The 15,674-nt window shown below is 36.8% G+C and overlaps 1 protein-coding gene across 8 annotated transcripts in view; it reads left to right on the top strand.

Moving 5' to 3' along the window:
• ADCYAP1R1 (ADCYAP receptor type I) overlaps positions 1–15,674 on the top strand; it is a 140,467-nt gene that overhangs the window by 28,634 nt on the left and 96,159 nt on the right. For all 8 annotated transcript variants that reach the window (XM_061354772.1, XM_061354775.1, XM_061354774.1 and 5 more), the window contains one exon: positions 3,791–3,956. In XM_061354772.1, the coding sequence (XP_061210756.1) occupies positions 3,906–3,956 (51 nt within the window). In that variant the 5' untranslated portion in view covers positions 3,791–3,905. The remainder of the gene's footprint in view (positions 1–3,790; positions 3,957–15,674) is intronic.

Below are 15,674 nucleotides of genomic sequence, written 5' to 3'. Positions count from 1 at the left end.
GATAGCTGGAGCATTCTCCTTGGCATCTCCTTTCTTTGTCACCCCATTATTATCCACCCATGTTTATTCTGCATTGGGAAATATTCTTCATGTCACTATGAAGTACTGGGATACTCTGCATGGAGTGGGTGACTTTGGTGCAAGGTACACTTTCAGACTGCAAAAGCTCAATTGCTCCTGCATGTTGTCAGAAGCTTTCAGATTTCCACATTTGTGTAGTAGCTTGGCGATGGTGCAGGAGAAGGATGTGGTGGGAGCCCTGACAAGACACTGAATTAAGATTAATTAAGTAATGAAATCACATTTGTTCACCACTGGACTAAGCCGTTGTGGGTCATCTTTGAAATTTATTGCTTTCCTTTCAGACCAGTGGCACACATGCCAGTGGACAAGAAGCCTAGCAGATCAGGTTATTTCTTTCTTTTGAGTGAGGTAACAACTCAATAATAATGACCCATTATTTGATATGGGTAAGTTTGATTCTTTGATGCCTGCCTGGGAGTAGGTACATTCTCCTTGTAAAACCGCAAGCTTTTCCTGGTTACTGACATTGTATTGTGCATCTGGCAGTTGTGGACTTCTCACAGTGCAATTCTCCTCACCAGCCTTTAGGCTTCTGTAATGTAGTCCACATATGAGCTAAGCTCCAGATATTTTTTTTTAAGTGGGGGAAAGAAATGGGCACTTACAGCAAAACATGTTTTGCTGGAGTTTTTCCAACCTGCCCTTGAAGTGCCTATTTGAAGTAACACAAGGGGTCTGCTATGGCACTGAAAGTGTCTGTGGTGGACAAATGAGTCCTCCTACATAGGTGATGAATTACTTTCTTAAGTCATTAGCTTACCAAAATGGGTAATTTTTATTTTTCTTTATATTGCAGTTATGCTTGAAATAATTCCCTGAAGCTCATTCCATTTTAGTAACCATCAACTGATTTTCAGATTTCCAGACACTTCAACAGCTTTCCTGTTTTACCAGTGGTAGTTGAAGACTTCTTTATATTGACGGACTGTATATGCATAAGTGAAAGATGCAACCCCCATGCTATTGGCTCTTCTGACTTTACTAATTTTAATTACAGTAGCAGATGAAGATAAAAAAAAAGTATAAAGAATCAGTATCTCTAATTTACTAATGGGATTACAGAATTTGGCTACCAAATTCTACCCTATTGCATTTGGTACGCAGACACTATTTGGCTACCATTGACATCAGAAGACAATATATAATTCAAACTTTCATTCCAAATTCTATATTCATATATTTATATCTTTCCCATGAATGGAAATGAAAATGCTTTATAAAACTTCCCTGTATTTTTAGAAAAGTTAATTTTTCTCGTAAAACTTAGCTGATAGTCCCTGTTTGTGCCTTTTCTTTGTAATAGGTGGACTCCGCACCTACGTATATCATACATGCTGGGAGCTGCTAAACAATATATACAGGTTCTGTTGCAGGTCCAGGGTAGAAGTTCACAGAACTGGTAGCTGTTACTGCCTAATAAACACTTGAGTCCCTGTGGATGATATGAAGGCCTCAGCCCAGTTTTTATGCAAGTTTCTATGATTACCTTGAAAGCAAAAATGAAGTTGATTCTTTTGCTTTCTCTGCAAAATGTGAAAGAAAAGCAAGGAAATGGTTTGCAGATGTTGATGTTATCTCTTTAGAAGTTCCTTTGAAACTAAGATAAAACATAAAACATCCACTCTCCACTTTTCAAGCCCAGTTAATGCCAGGTTAAAGTAAAACTGGGTCTTCGAATATTGGGAAGAGTGTATTCTGAAAGTTAACACCTTCTTGCAGGCTGTTTATCTGCTTAGTCAGTCAGTCATCTCCCTCTCTCCTTTTGTATTTACATCATATTTCTGTTGTATTACAGTAGCAGAAACCAAGGATAGAATTCAATCCACACCACTCTCTGGCCTTTTTGTAATGGCCTGCACACAGGAGTGCAAATGATCAAGAAAAAAATTTAAATCCAATGTCTGCTAATGCATCTGTCTGGTTTTCTGCTGCTTCTGTTAATGGAGTGACTTTGTTTTTCCAGCTCCTCACTGCTGAATGTCACCCACAGATATTTGCTGTCCTCCTCAGCTGAGATCTTATCAGGCCTTCATTATTTGATAAACCATCAGAAATACAGTTAAGTAATTAAATTCAGTACCAGAGCAGAGCACGAGTGACTGATCGAGTGAGGATGGCAGAAAGCAGATCTGTTTAGAGGGAATTTTATGAATCATTGTTCTCTGTTTAGTCAGGGTCTGGATAGAGAAGACCAAAAAAAAAAAAAAATAGAGCTTAATTAACCTATTTTATTTCTTATTTTTTCCGAATACTGATGTTTTGGCAGTATGTCACAGTCAGTATAAAAATTGAGTGTCCCCTGATCATAAAAGTTTATTTGCATTTGCCTTTGTCATTTCTTTATTTACTTTCTGTCTTTGGTCTGTTTTCTCATTTGTTGTATTTTCTCACATTCCTTCTGTTATTTTAAATGTTTTTCCAATACACCCTAGCTGTATTCTCTCTCTGTTTGTGTCCTGTATCCCTGACTTGTTGCTATCTATCATGACTTTATTTTCTTCTCCAAATTTTTTCTTATCTGCTTAAATTTTTCTGTAGTTGTGAAGATGAATGTCGGTTGTGTTTATGCCCATGGAGGTGATAGGTGGTGGCATGTAGGAAATCTACATCAGACAAGAAGATTTTAAAAGGGGCCTTAGTATTCAAAGGCTTCATTTGGAAATAAAACAGATGAGAGAGAGTTCTTTGGCTCTGAAACAAGCTGGTGTGGCACAGCTCATGCCCATGTGGCTAAACTCTCACACCTTCCTAAGTAGAAATGTTGCACCTAAGTTGCCATAGACATTGCCAAAGGACCTCTGGCTGAGCTTTTCTTGGACAAATTAAGTCTATAGGGTAGAAATACACTTGAAGGTGTGTGGTCTGCTAACCATTGTTGGATGCCAGTTGCCCACCATGCTACTCTGTCAATCTCCTCCACTAGACAGGTGAGAGAAAATTTTCTTGAATGAAAAAATGTTTAATTAATTATGGTTTGGAGTGAGTGGGATTTCTTATACACAGTGTTGCGGCAGGAGTTGCTAGGACAGAGCTAATGCCTGCTATGCAATTCTGTTGGTCCTAACTACCTGTCTAGCTCCTTGGCAAAAACCAAGTGTTCGAAGTCAAATATTCATGACACTGTCATCCGTATAAGTCAGTCCTGTCTTACAGATGAATCTTTAGACTTCCAATACAGTTCATTCCCTTGTAACTCTATTGCTAGGTTCTCAAAAAGACGTCAGATTATTAACAACTCTGGTCATGGATTTTGTTACCTGGACAAGTGATCTCTGTGAGTAAATCATCGTGTCATGCAGTCTCCTAAAAAGGCCCCAGACAGCTGTTCTTTTGAGATATTACTGAAAATATTGAAGGGCAAGTCATGACTTCAGAAATGAAGCAGACAGTTAGGTTCTTTTTCTGGTTCAAAATCATCCATCCATCCTACCTTTTCCTTTGGGTACAATTTACGTCTTTGCAGCTACAGAACCTGTTTCAGTAGTTTCTATGATACAAGTAACAGATCATAAAACATATCCTTTGGCTTTAAATTAAGTATCAAAACCATCTGTTGATAGTTGCAGTCCACACAAATATGGTTACAAGTATGGTTGAACTTTATTACGTACAACTCACAGTTCAAGTGTTGAGTTCTCTGTTCACTGTCCATACCTTTTTCATTCTCTTCATGTTTATTTATATTAATTTTCCTCTTTCACTGTAGAGATCTCAGCCTTGACCTGAAGACCTTGGTGAAAAATTCTGCAGAGAGGCTGCTTCAGCTGGAATAATAGTGTTAACAACCAAAACTTGACTGAAGTTCAAAATTAAGAGAGAAGATGGCCATCAACTGGAAGATCTGCTTCTTCTTTCTCGCACTGCTTCCCATGGTAAGAAAAAGTGTTTTTATTTACATTGTACTCATATAAATGCATGTTCTCGAGTCCAGCACTTGCTAAGAGTGAAGGGCCTGTTACTGATCTTTTTTACTTAATCCTCCTTTGGTATGCAATAGAACTGTGATCACTGCTCATCCTATAGAAGGGCAAGTCCATTCCTTGAGGGGATTTGTTCACTATTTGATATTGAATAGAAAATAAAATAAAATTAAAAATAATAAAATAAAATTTAAAATTAAAATAATACGTTAGACTAGACTAGACTAAAGTAGAATAGAATAGAGATTGAAAAAATGTAGGGCTCTTGCTTCAAATCCATTGGCTTAGTTTTTGTTGGGGATTTTTTCCAGGAAGATGGGATAAAATTAGAGAGAAAATTTTTATCAGCTCAGTGAAACATGAGACTCAAGATATTTCAGCCAGTGTTTTTGAATGCCTCTGATTTCAGAGGACCAATTTTAATAAACTGTGTAAGTGGGCCTCTAAATACACAGGCACTCAAACTCTTCTATCACTTTTCTGAAGATTGTCAGATCTTCATGAAGATTACAGGGGTTTATTTTCATCATAAGCCTTTACTTACTAAGCAACATGCTCTCCCATGAACCACTCTGTCTTAACACATCTGGAGATTGTAACTATGCCTGCCTGTTGTCCCCCTGAGCAGTGTGGCTCTATGTAGCCTCATGTAACAGCCATAGACCTTTGAAGAAAACATGCTTTTTCGCTTTATAACTGTGAGGAACAATACACAACCCCTATAATAAACTCATCTCGCATTTCAACTCAGTTCTTTGCTAGGCCATTGGTCACAACTGTGTTTTTCATCACTTCTCAAGAAGCATTGCACAAAGGACAAAGGGATACCATGACAAATAGCACTATTATTTAAAACCTCTACCTCATTCTCACGAATTGCTATAATTTCCATGCAAATGCTTTACAGTTGCTTAATATAGAGATTTCTCATGTTGCTGCACTTTAATAGCTAGGTATTTAAAAAGAATTCTTCACATTTGTTTTGTTTTTACTTTTAATTAAGAACTATTTAATACGGTAGTGATGTGACTAGAGTATCTTTCAGCAGTTTTTACATAGTTTTTTGCTTATGAGTATTGGTTGTGTGACCTGTCTTTTACAGTGCATAGCAGTCAGCATACAGGGCTTGGCTTTATTTTGGCAAAAAAATACAAATTCTTTCTTCTTAGGTTGTATTTAGAAACCACTTTAATTAACTGCATATCTTAAATGTAGCATTATTCAGCTGAATTCTGTAGAGTAGGATTGAAACTGGTAGTATACTTCTGTTCATCCAAATAATACAGTCCCTTACGATATATATTATCTGTTCTTTAAATTTCTTTCTAATGCATGACTCTTCTGAGTATTGCCTAGTTTTCCTGGTTGGCTAGTAGGTATTAGTTATTAGCTAAGTGAATCTGTTTAATTTTTATACTGTATCTCTGAAATACACATTTACACTAGACTTCCTCTAAGCTAATGTGGAGGGGAAAAAGCCCCACATTTCATCTGCTTTGGATGCTTATGTTAGCATAAGATTCCTATAAAAGGAGTTTATCTGAAATTCAGATGCTAGTTTTTGGACATATATTGGATTACCTAAACACACCTTGTAACTTCTGGTTTGAGACCCAGAAATGACAACCATCATGTCTCAGTCTCTTCGAAACTCCCATTTTACAGCTAAGCCTAAAACAGCCTCAGTGTTTCCTAATCTGTGTCAGTGAGAAGCACCCTATACCTGGTGAAACTGGAAAGCCTGTCAGTAGACCTGCTGAATTCCTGGGTATGCAGCATAATTTTCAGACTGGAAATAAAGTAAATGGTCATATGAATGGAAAGGCAAAGGACTTTTTTTTTTTAATGACCAATGATCTTGGATGTTTCAAGACTCTCGGTGTTCAGCTTGAGACAGACAAAAGATGTCTTCTTATTTAGAGGTGAACAATTTTTAATTAAGCAAAATAGATGTGGTTGAACGTATCTCTTGAGCTTTCAGATGGATGACCTTCCTGGCAAAATGTAAAAGGACAAGAAGTTTCCAGTTCCTAGCATTCCAGCACAAAACTGTGATCGCTGAGCTGGATAATTAGTGATCAGCTCCAGCTTTTGGAAAGAACAGCTCTCTAATGAAATACTGTGAAGCAAACCAGAGCTAATAATGTCAAATACGCTTTTGTATATGCTGTTTCTGCAGTGTTTATGATCTTGTGTAAAAGTGCCAGGTTTTATTATAATCTCTTGCAGGAACCCAGGGACTAAAGTAAATGATTTTACGCACATAAACTTGTGTATTTGCACACACACTTTGGCCAGTGAAGAGATTTATGCCTTTGACAGAACTTGTACTATAATTTGTGTATTTATTCCTTATTACATCTCTAAGTTTCTTTTCATAGACCAGAGTTCAGGAATGATATAATGTTATTTATGGTTCTTTCCTTGCAGGGACTCTTTTTGTAATGCATGTGGTAACACGTTTTCTCTCCACTGGTTCACACACTTTCTTTTTCAAACCATCTCTAATGTGCTGTACTGGTGTCCTCAAACTGGTACTTTTCTGTCACACAGATATTCAGATTTTCTACCAAGGGAGTGGATGTGACTTTTAAAAAATATAGAGTAAATTTGAATGTCATCCTATGCTCCCAAAAGTTCCTGAAAAAAAAAAGAAAAATCTTCTTTTACATTGCTTTTCTCTAAACACATCTGGTACTGTTCAAGAAATCTCCTGTTACTCTCAAGGTGAGATCCTGTTCTCACCAGTTGGGATTGATCCCCATTTGTTGCCCATGTCTTCATCCTTCATAGTGTGGCTCCTGAACCTGTACAGCTGCTTGGATGTGTAGTTTTTGGCTTCACGGATAGAATGAGCCACATTCCATTTTACACACAGAAAACCACAAAGTGCCCAGGCTAGTGTCTGCATTCATAAACAGATAAAGAAAAGGCAAAAAAAGGACAAAGTGTTTTAATGAAAAATTCTAGGTGGCTTCAACTACAGACAGACCAGACAACAAGAAAATAATATACTAAGATACATTTAGAAATCGGCACATTAAACCAGTTCTAATTGTCAGGGACTAGGGTGGTTAGATTTTTCATGTGTTTAACAAGTTATTCTGTATTTGCTTATCACAAAGGTATTCTACCTTCTTATTAATCACTTGGAACTGAAGGTAGTATCTACAAACATGTTACCTTCAATACATTTTAGAGGATTTCTTGAGCTTTGTTTTTTCCCCATTTTAAATGCTTTCCTAGCTTGAAATGTCTATGTTGCTATTTTAGCTGGTTTTAATCCTTTTTTTTTTTTAGCTAGCCCATTTCTTTTCAGTCACTTTCATTTTTTGTTTTGTCTGAATATCTCCTCTTTCTGTTGGCACATTAGTTTTCTTCATCCTACTTATTTTTTGCTTCTAAATTCACTTTCACTGCCATTTTGATTGATTTCTCATTCCATTCACCTGTGATAGCAGTGGGCTTGTTTTTTATTATTGGAAGTATTAACAAGAGTGATCATAAAATTATTGAGGATACGATAGGATCCTAAATCATCATTCTTCTGTCTGGTTCTAAACGAATTTGAGAAACAATGGAATTCATGACTCACAAAGTTGGCTTAGTATATGAACTGAATTTTAAATGTAACTGCAATGCAGGTGTTCTAAGTGTCTGTAATAATTCAATCAGATGTACTACTTCAGCTAATATTTGGAATTCCTTGTTGTGGCATTTTTAATATTGCTAAGATTAAATGCTTAAAATGGTATTATTCATAGCATTTTATTAGCTGGCAAACATCTTAATTTACCTCCTTAAAAAAAACAATACAAAGCAAAAAGAAATTAAAAAGAAAGGTGTAAGTGATACCTCTTGTATACCAGCTTTGAAGTACAATCACCATATGAGGGTCAGATGGGAAAATACAGATTTGGATGAACAAACAGCATCTTACAGATCAGAGAATGAAATCTTGATCTGATTGCGTTTAATCAGTTCATAAATAGGTGAAGACAGAAGCTAGATCTGTTTGTTAGACCCTGTTTACTGAGGGGATAAAATTTCTCAAAGTTTTAAAGGGTGTGTATAGTCTACAGAGCAGAGACCTGTCTGTATTCTCCATTATTCATCTGTAGCAGTTGCTTCCAGCCTGCCAGGCTATGTTCAGATAGGATCATTTATATTTCAGTGTCTGTCATTTTTTAAAGATGAGAGACAGCATATTCAGACACACTATCCTACCAGTTTCTCTCCAGCCCTGCTATGTTTGTTAGAGCATCCATTTTCTGCTGCAGCCCGAATGTGAGTTTCCTGAGGCATGAATATAAGATGGTTGTATTGGTCCTTACTCTTTAATCAAACTATTTTTTTTTCATGCAGGACTTAATAAGACAGCTTTTAATTACTTTATGTGCCTTATGATTTATAATGTCTCATAGCCCTAGTCAAATTCTCTTTAGAATTGCTGCTGTCTTTATCATAATGAACACCTACATGGGATTTCCCTATTACGTAATGAAAATTCAGATATGTACACATATAGGTAAGGAACTGCTGGGAATGTTCTCCAGAGGAGTAAAAACTCAGCTAGCCAAGACATTACTGCTGCTATACGTTTTCCTTTTTAATATAAGGAGATAGTGCTGGGGGCAATCAGCACAACATAACAACCTCAGAACACCTTATGACTTTTTTAAAGAAGAAAAAAAAGTCTCAGGTTGTATAAGGTAAGAAAAGGGGGTAAGAGAAGGTTCAGAATTTCTGTATGGTGTAACACAAAAAAAATCTGAGAAAATCAGTGTTACAAAATACAAAAAGTGCCCTTGATACCAACCACCTTTCAGAGACACAAAAATTAAAATCCTGGTTTCAAGATGGTCCTTAGCCTGTCAGGTAGGTGGGACAGGTACTTACAGAGAGTGACAGAATGATGGAAAACTCAGGGTGATATCTCCTCCTGAGATAACTGTAAGTCCCTGGGTGGTGGTGGTTTTTTTGAGAAAGCTTAGCATGTTGGTACTCCTGTTTAAGATGTCTGACACTGGTAGGAGACCTTGGTGTTGCGTCGATACTCCGTCTAGTTCACTGCCACTCGTATTCTCGCACTGGGCACATCAGGTGTCAGTTACAGTTATTGCAGAAGCTGAAGAAAAGGCACACTTGTTTAAAATGGCTTTTAAGGTTACTAAGTTTATTTGCACAAAACATGAATGGCAACCAAAAAAAGAAAGTCTAGAAATACACATATTCTACCAACGTGCGGTTCACAGCATAATGCGCAAACATATATGTACATGCAGCTTTCCTTATTTAGGCAGGCAAGATATTTAGGTCTTAGAAACGCATGGCAGCAGGTTACAAAGCCGTAAATCGTTGCCCTCATTAAAGTGTTCACTCTTTTTCCTTCTGGTAGTAGTAATAATTTCTGTGACAGGCAAATAATATGATGACAACACTGATTTAAGAACATTAATATGATTCTTTTCCCTGCTGGTTTTGTATTCATGAGCTTGGAGGAGTGTTGGATGAGCAGTCAAATAACAAATTAGGAAATAAATAGAAGATTTCTTAGAAATGGAGCCCGTGGAAAAAGAATCAGTGATTTTTCATGTTGCTCAGCTATTAATATCCAGCACCTGGAGGGATATTATCCAAGTCACTAGCAAATGTGCTACTGGCCTGTTCTTCCTCTGGTTTGCTGAGTCAGCAGCCTAAGAAAATTTACTGTGGAGTCAGCTTGAAGAGATAGTTGTGATGCCAAACCAAAGCTACATAAAAAGGAAGGAGAAAATGGAAGCAAATGAGCAGGAAGAGAGGAAAAGAATATGAAAAAAAACCCACATTTTCATCACTGTACTGTTAGGGATTTGGCCTTCTCCTCCTGTCCCTCTCACCATAGCTTGCAATAGTTTCTTCTCTATCTGTGAAATAAACTCTGCTGCTTCTCAGAGTGAATGTATGTCCTACAGCAAGAACTGGGGCTTTCCTAGGGATCAAGAAGCGTTGCTGTAAGCCTGCCTGGGGGAGCACACGGGATCAGTGCTTGCCACAGGGTTCCACACCACAGGGCCTCCAGATGAACTGTCCAAGGGTTACCCATGCAACATCCATAGGATTAGGAAGTAGATGCAAGACAGCATGCAGTGCTTAAGCCTGCTTCTAGGGCTTCTTTTTTTCAAAGCCATAGAGACATGGCTATTTGATAAAAATCTATGAGACCCATTAAAAAGCACTGCCAACCATAAAGCCTAAGTGTTGCTGTCACTGTAGCCCCCAAGGGCATGGAACCCAATTCAACAAATCCTTCTTTGTTTCTTTGGGCAAGGGGTGAATAACTCAGTCCAGGCTAGCTTGTGCTCACACTCCTGAAAAGAAAATTGCATTTCTTTCTCTTGCCCTGTTTTTGGTGGGGTTTTTTTTTGTTGTTGTTTTTTGTTTTTTCTCCCCATGTGTAAATCACTTGGAAGTGAGGATTTTTGAGATATGGGTCCCATTAAAATACAATAATATCTGTGATTTGTTTATTCTATATAATGCTGGTTTTGCCCAAATTAGAGAACATCACCTTTCTAATAAATGGGACCTGCTTCTGTACTTCCTTATGCATGTTAGAGCTTAGTTGTGTACCTAACTGATGTCAACAAATGTACTTAAGCCAATATTTAACAACTCAAATGTTGAATGTCTAGGTTAAGATGCTTGCCTATATTAATATATACTAATGATTCTGTGGCAAGGGATAGAAACATCTGTATATTGGTATAACCCTTCCTAAGCCTCCTTAGTGCTCTCCCTACAGCAGGGTCATAAAAATTATCTCAGTCTATACATTTGTTTCTTTAATTTTTAGAAACCTCAGCTTTATTGAGCAGTTGGTTATACTTCACAAATATCATGTGATTGATGAATAGATGACAGTAAGTCACTGTTGCCCAATTGATTGTCTGGCATTATTAACATATTGGAACTCACCGCCGTAGGGTGGTTTGTAAGGTTATCACAAATGCTATTTACTACTTTTCCTGGAAGACATTTTAAAAATGGATTATTAAATGTGTGTTCTTGGATGAGTGAGGGCAGATGGAAATGGATTATTGTGTCTGTAGTAAAGAAAAATGAAAAATGCATACCATTAAATACTTCAGGACTTAGAAAAAAAATGAAAGATGATCCATTTTAGAAAGAACAGGGAAAATATTTTCCCCACATAATAACATTTAAGAAATATTTTGTAATATTTAGCCAGGATTATTCTTTCTAGCAAAGTTTACAAAATTTAATCTCAATTTCAAGTTTTCTCCTTTTTTTTTGTACAGAATAAGGTTTCTAAATAAATATTCAAATATTGTCTTCAAACAGGGCACAATATGAAAAAGAAGCACTTCATAACTCTGCTACCGCTTTCTAAACAGGAGAAATTACAGCTGCTTTTTTTTCTTTCTTTTTTTTTTTTTTTCTGTCATTCCGGTTTGGTCTATAAGCTTCATCAGCAGGTTGTTTCCTGAGGGAAAATAGGCTCAATGAATGTCTTTTAGCCAGATTTCCTTTGTGTCAATTGGTAGGTTTAATGGTTTCCCATCCTTTGTATGTGGTCAGTGGCTGTGCTTACTGTTTCAAAATACTTTATATATTTTCACTCATGCTGAAAGATTCTGTTAAGGATTGTGAAGCAATAAAGTTTATACTGTTCCTGACCTTCCCCATAATACATTTATGCAATGTCCTCGCCTCTCAAACGTTGCTCAGTAGGCTTCATTTGGAGTGTAAAATTCTTATGAATTTTCTAAGAGCTTTAGGCAAAAAAAGAAAACACTTTAGCTTCTGTGTACTCTTTTCAAATGCTTTTGGTCCCACAGTCTCTCTTTGACTTAGCATCTGTGGCCAAAGTGTGTTATTCAGGGTTATTTAGGCTTAATACAGGATGTTGATTTGGTTGTTTGAAGACTCGAGAGACAGTTTGTCAATAACTTGAGCTACTGGTATTTGCAGATTTGGGAAGCAAAAGCACAGAGATATTTTTTATTTTTATTTTTTAAATTATTCTTACCTGATAGCCACATCTAAACATGTTACATATTTTGGCATAAAACTCTTTTGGACCTTTATTTTGACTTTCTTGTTTTCTAAGGGCTCTCCAGATATCTGGTAATGAAAAGTGCATACTGGATAAGATTAGAAATATGCTAAAGCTCAAGGGTATAAATTTGTGTTTATTTCCTCTCACATATTAAAAAGTTCTTTTTTCTTGCTGCCCTCTGGCTGAGTTGAGTTTAGTTGTTATATCTCTATTAGCCAGTTTTATGATAATTTGCTCCATTATTTAAAAACATAACCAAATACATGACAAGTTACCATTGAAATAAAAACTAAATTCTCGTGCAATTTCAGACTAAGCTAGTCCATTTTAGTACCACTTCCAGCAATGTAGATTTGCAAAATCTGAACATTTTTGGCCATTGTGTATTGTCAGTTATGTCTGAATTAATGCAAGGTGAACTGTCTGCTTATTTACAATAACTATTAAATCTCTCTGCGTATTTTCAGCCTAAAAGCTTTCACATCAAAAGTGATGATGTTATTATTTGTCCTGTAGCTGTGGGCATTTCCTTACGAGCTCCATTTGCAGAGCATCTGTGGGAGAGTCAGGAATTTTGTAAAGGCAGGCAACGTCAGTGGGAAGAGGCTATAAAATGTTGAAGGGCCTTTGTTGCACTAAATTAAGTGGACTTGTGATCCCATCTATCTATCTATCTATCTATCTATCTATCTATCTATCTATCTATCAGTCAATCTATCTATCATCTATCTATATCTATCATCTGTCTAATTATCTATCTATCCATCTATTCATGCCTATATACTGAATGCTATGGGTGGTTTCAACTAAATTTGACAGAACAATCACATTCTCAGGCAAATTGACTTTCTACCAGTTTCATATGAATGTTCAGGCAAAGACAGATTTTGTTAATTCCCACAGAAAAATGAACTTCAACATAAGCTCAAGCCTTATCAGACAGCAGATTATCTAAAGAGGAGCTCATCTAGGAGACACTACTCCATGCAATCAATGGTTAAAGCCTTCTGCCACTGCTCACAAAACTCGTCCACTTTATTAATGAATTTATTTATTTATTTTAAAATCTAACAGCTAATTCGGGTATCTGGAATTTCAGGGTTGCTGGCGATTACAGGAGTAACCTAAGGCATGACAGCTTGAAGATCAAATCTCATTGCTCTAGGTTAGTGCTTGATTCAGCATTGCTGCAGCTTCTTGTTTCTGTTCTCTCTGTATCAAACAAGACCAGCTGCACTGCCCTGTCTCTAAAAGGTGTGGAAAAAATAAATCCACTTAATGCTAAGGTATGCTCAAGTATTAGAGTGATGGTGCAAATGACAGGTGTATGAGATACGAGAAGTTTGGTTAATTAATCTCAGTGCTGCACTATGGAGAAGTTTGTGCTAGTGCTCTGGGAAAGCACAGAGGGAGTGCCAGGGCATAGAATCATAGAATGATTAGGGTTGGAAGGCACCTTAAAATAATCTAGTTCCAATGCCCCTGCCACAGACAGGGACACTTTTCACTAGACCAGGTTGCTCAAAGCCTCATGCATTGCCTCCTGATTTTCTAACACTAGTGTGAAGTCCCACATAAATTTTTATCTGATGAATGCCTTTATGTTTGCAATGACATGCTTATTCCTTTTCCACTTCAAGGATCTTATGTTTTCTATTTTTCCAACTGTTTACTAGGTGCATTTTAATCTTCCAGGGGATTTCAGTGAGTTCAGGGAGTAAATCAGGACCAGAAATGATAAGGTTTATTTTGCTTCAGTTTTCACAGTGTGACCTACTGGTCACAACATTGGTTCTGCAGCTATTTAATTATGGGACACAAAGATGGAAATTCTACTTCTTTTCCCTTTTGTGTCCATGAATATTTCCTCTCTCTCTGTTAATGAAATCCAAAATAACACCTTGTGGATAAGAATTTGTATTTGAGGGATATGTCATCTTGCACTGAGGTCAACTCACACTGTATGGCACTGCTTATGAAGGGAGGCTTTTGGATGTTGAGCAACACAAACTATCAATCTTCCAGCTCTGTTAATGGCTTTGGGCAAAAAACAAACACCAAACAGCTGCACAACATGGCAGAAGCTGCTGTAAGATAGGACCATTAAAACTGTGGACGAATAAAAGCCCATTTAATGTAATGTAACAAAAAACAAATGGAAAGTGATAGGGATGTGTATGGATAACATTAGTCTAGAGAAAATTCTGGTTTCAGTAATGATTATTGCATTTTGGGGCAGGAGTTTTTATTTGTGTTTGGGTTGGGTTTTTTTCCTCGTATGTGAACATGTGAAATATATATCTGTTGCGAAAAGTGTAATGTAGAAATTCTGAACACAGTAATGCTATGGATCAAATAAATGATATTGATGTATGTTGGAGTCACCCCAAATAACCCATGAGTAACAACATAAGATAGGTTTCACTGAGTTTGCTTTCAAATCTCTGTTTACCTTAGACATGACAGTAATTTGCTCTCATGGCAGAGGAATCTCTTCTTTTTCTCACTCTTAAGTACATATAAAACATACAGTATTTACATTTTGTTAATGTTTTCTTCTGATAGCAGGAAAACCAAAGCAGCCTGAAGCAGCTGCCCCCATTTCTGACCTTTCCTTTCTCCATGGGAAATGAAACCACCTTATTTCTATTAACTTCAAACTGAAACAAATTTAAAGATTACTGCAATTTAATGTTACAATTTCAAGGGCTTCAGAGCTATTTTTTTTCTTTTTTTTGTCATACTACAATTCAGAAATAGGTGGAGAGGAAATGCTTTGCATGTCTTTATTCCATTGCACATACATGGCCATAGGATGGGCAATAAGGATCTGAACTTCCTGAGAAGTACATGGTAGAAATTAGTTTCCTTTTTGTAAGTGGAAATACATTAGCAGAAGAGAAATTAACTCTGGATGTGAGTAAGGAGCTGGAAATGAAGCTGTTAAGGTTAATAACTGAGAAATTCTTGCAACTTAAGGTCCTGGGCAAGCACTGATGTGGGAAAATTCATCTGAATAAAAAGCTTTTCTGAAGCTTTTGGCTTACTAAGAATAACAGTCAAGGAAAAGACCCAAGCATGAACTCATGGCTATCATGCAAAGCAAGGCATGTTTTCTGAGGTTGTGTTGCATGTATTGCATGGCTTTCATCATCTACCACTGTTAAGTATAGAGGCAAAATTTGGTTTTTGCCTCTATGTATGCTGGGTTGCATACTTTCTCAAGACACATAAGGACCTGTAGGAATCTAGGATAGCTAAAGTTTTCAGAAGCAAGTATCAGTGAAGTTATGGTGTCATTAATACAGATGAAGTAGGATCCAGTATTTTCAAGCCCAAATACATAACATTAGGCTCTCTTAGTCAATATACAAGGACCTTATTAAACATGGAATACAGAAATGCTGCAGCAAAAGCCTTACATCTTTCTCCAGGCTGCCAATTTATTGATGCTTCCACCCATCTAGCAAATTAAATTTGGGAAGAGAGACTTGAACATATCTGCCAGCACTTACTATCTTTAGTGTGGAGTAGTAAATGTATGTTTGGGCTTTAAAGACCTTTCTTTCTTTTTCTTTTTTGTGGCATTGAAAAACTGACTTTTTTTT

This window comes from Neopsephotus bourkii, unplaced genomic scaffold (assembly GCF_033783945.1).
Source record: "Neopsephotus bourkii isolate Nb327-2 ecotype Australia unplaced genomic scaffold, CSIRO-AGI_Nbou_v1 NB_745, whole genome shotgun sequence".
Taxonomy (NCBI): domain Eukaryota; kingdom Metazoa; phylum Chordata; class Aves; order Psittaciformes; family Psittacidae; genus Neopsephotus; species Neopsephotus bourkii.
Note: the sequence above shows the minus strand (reverse complement) of the source record. Positions and strands in the feature narration are given on the sequence as shown.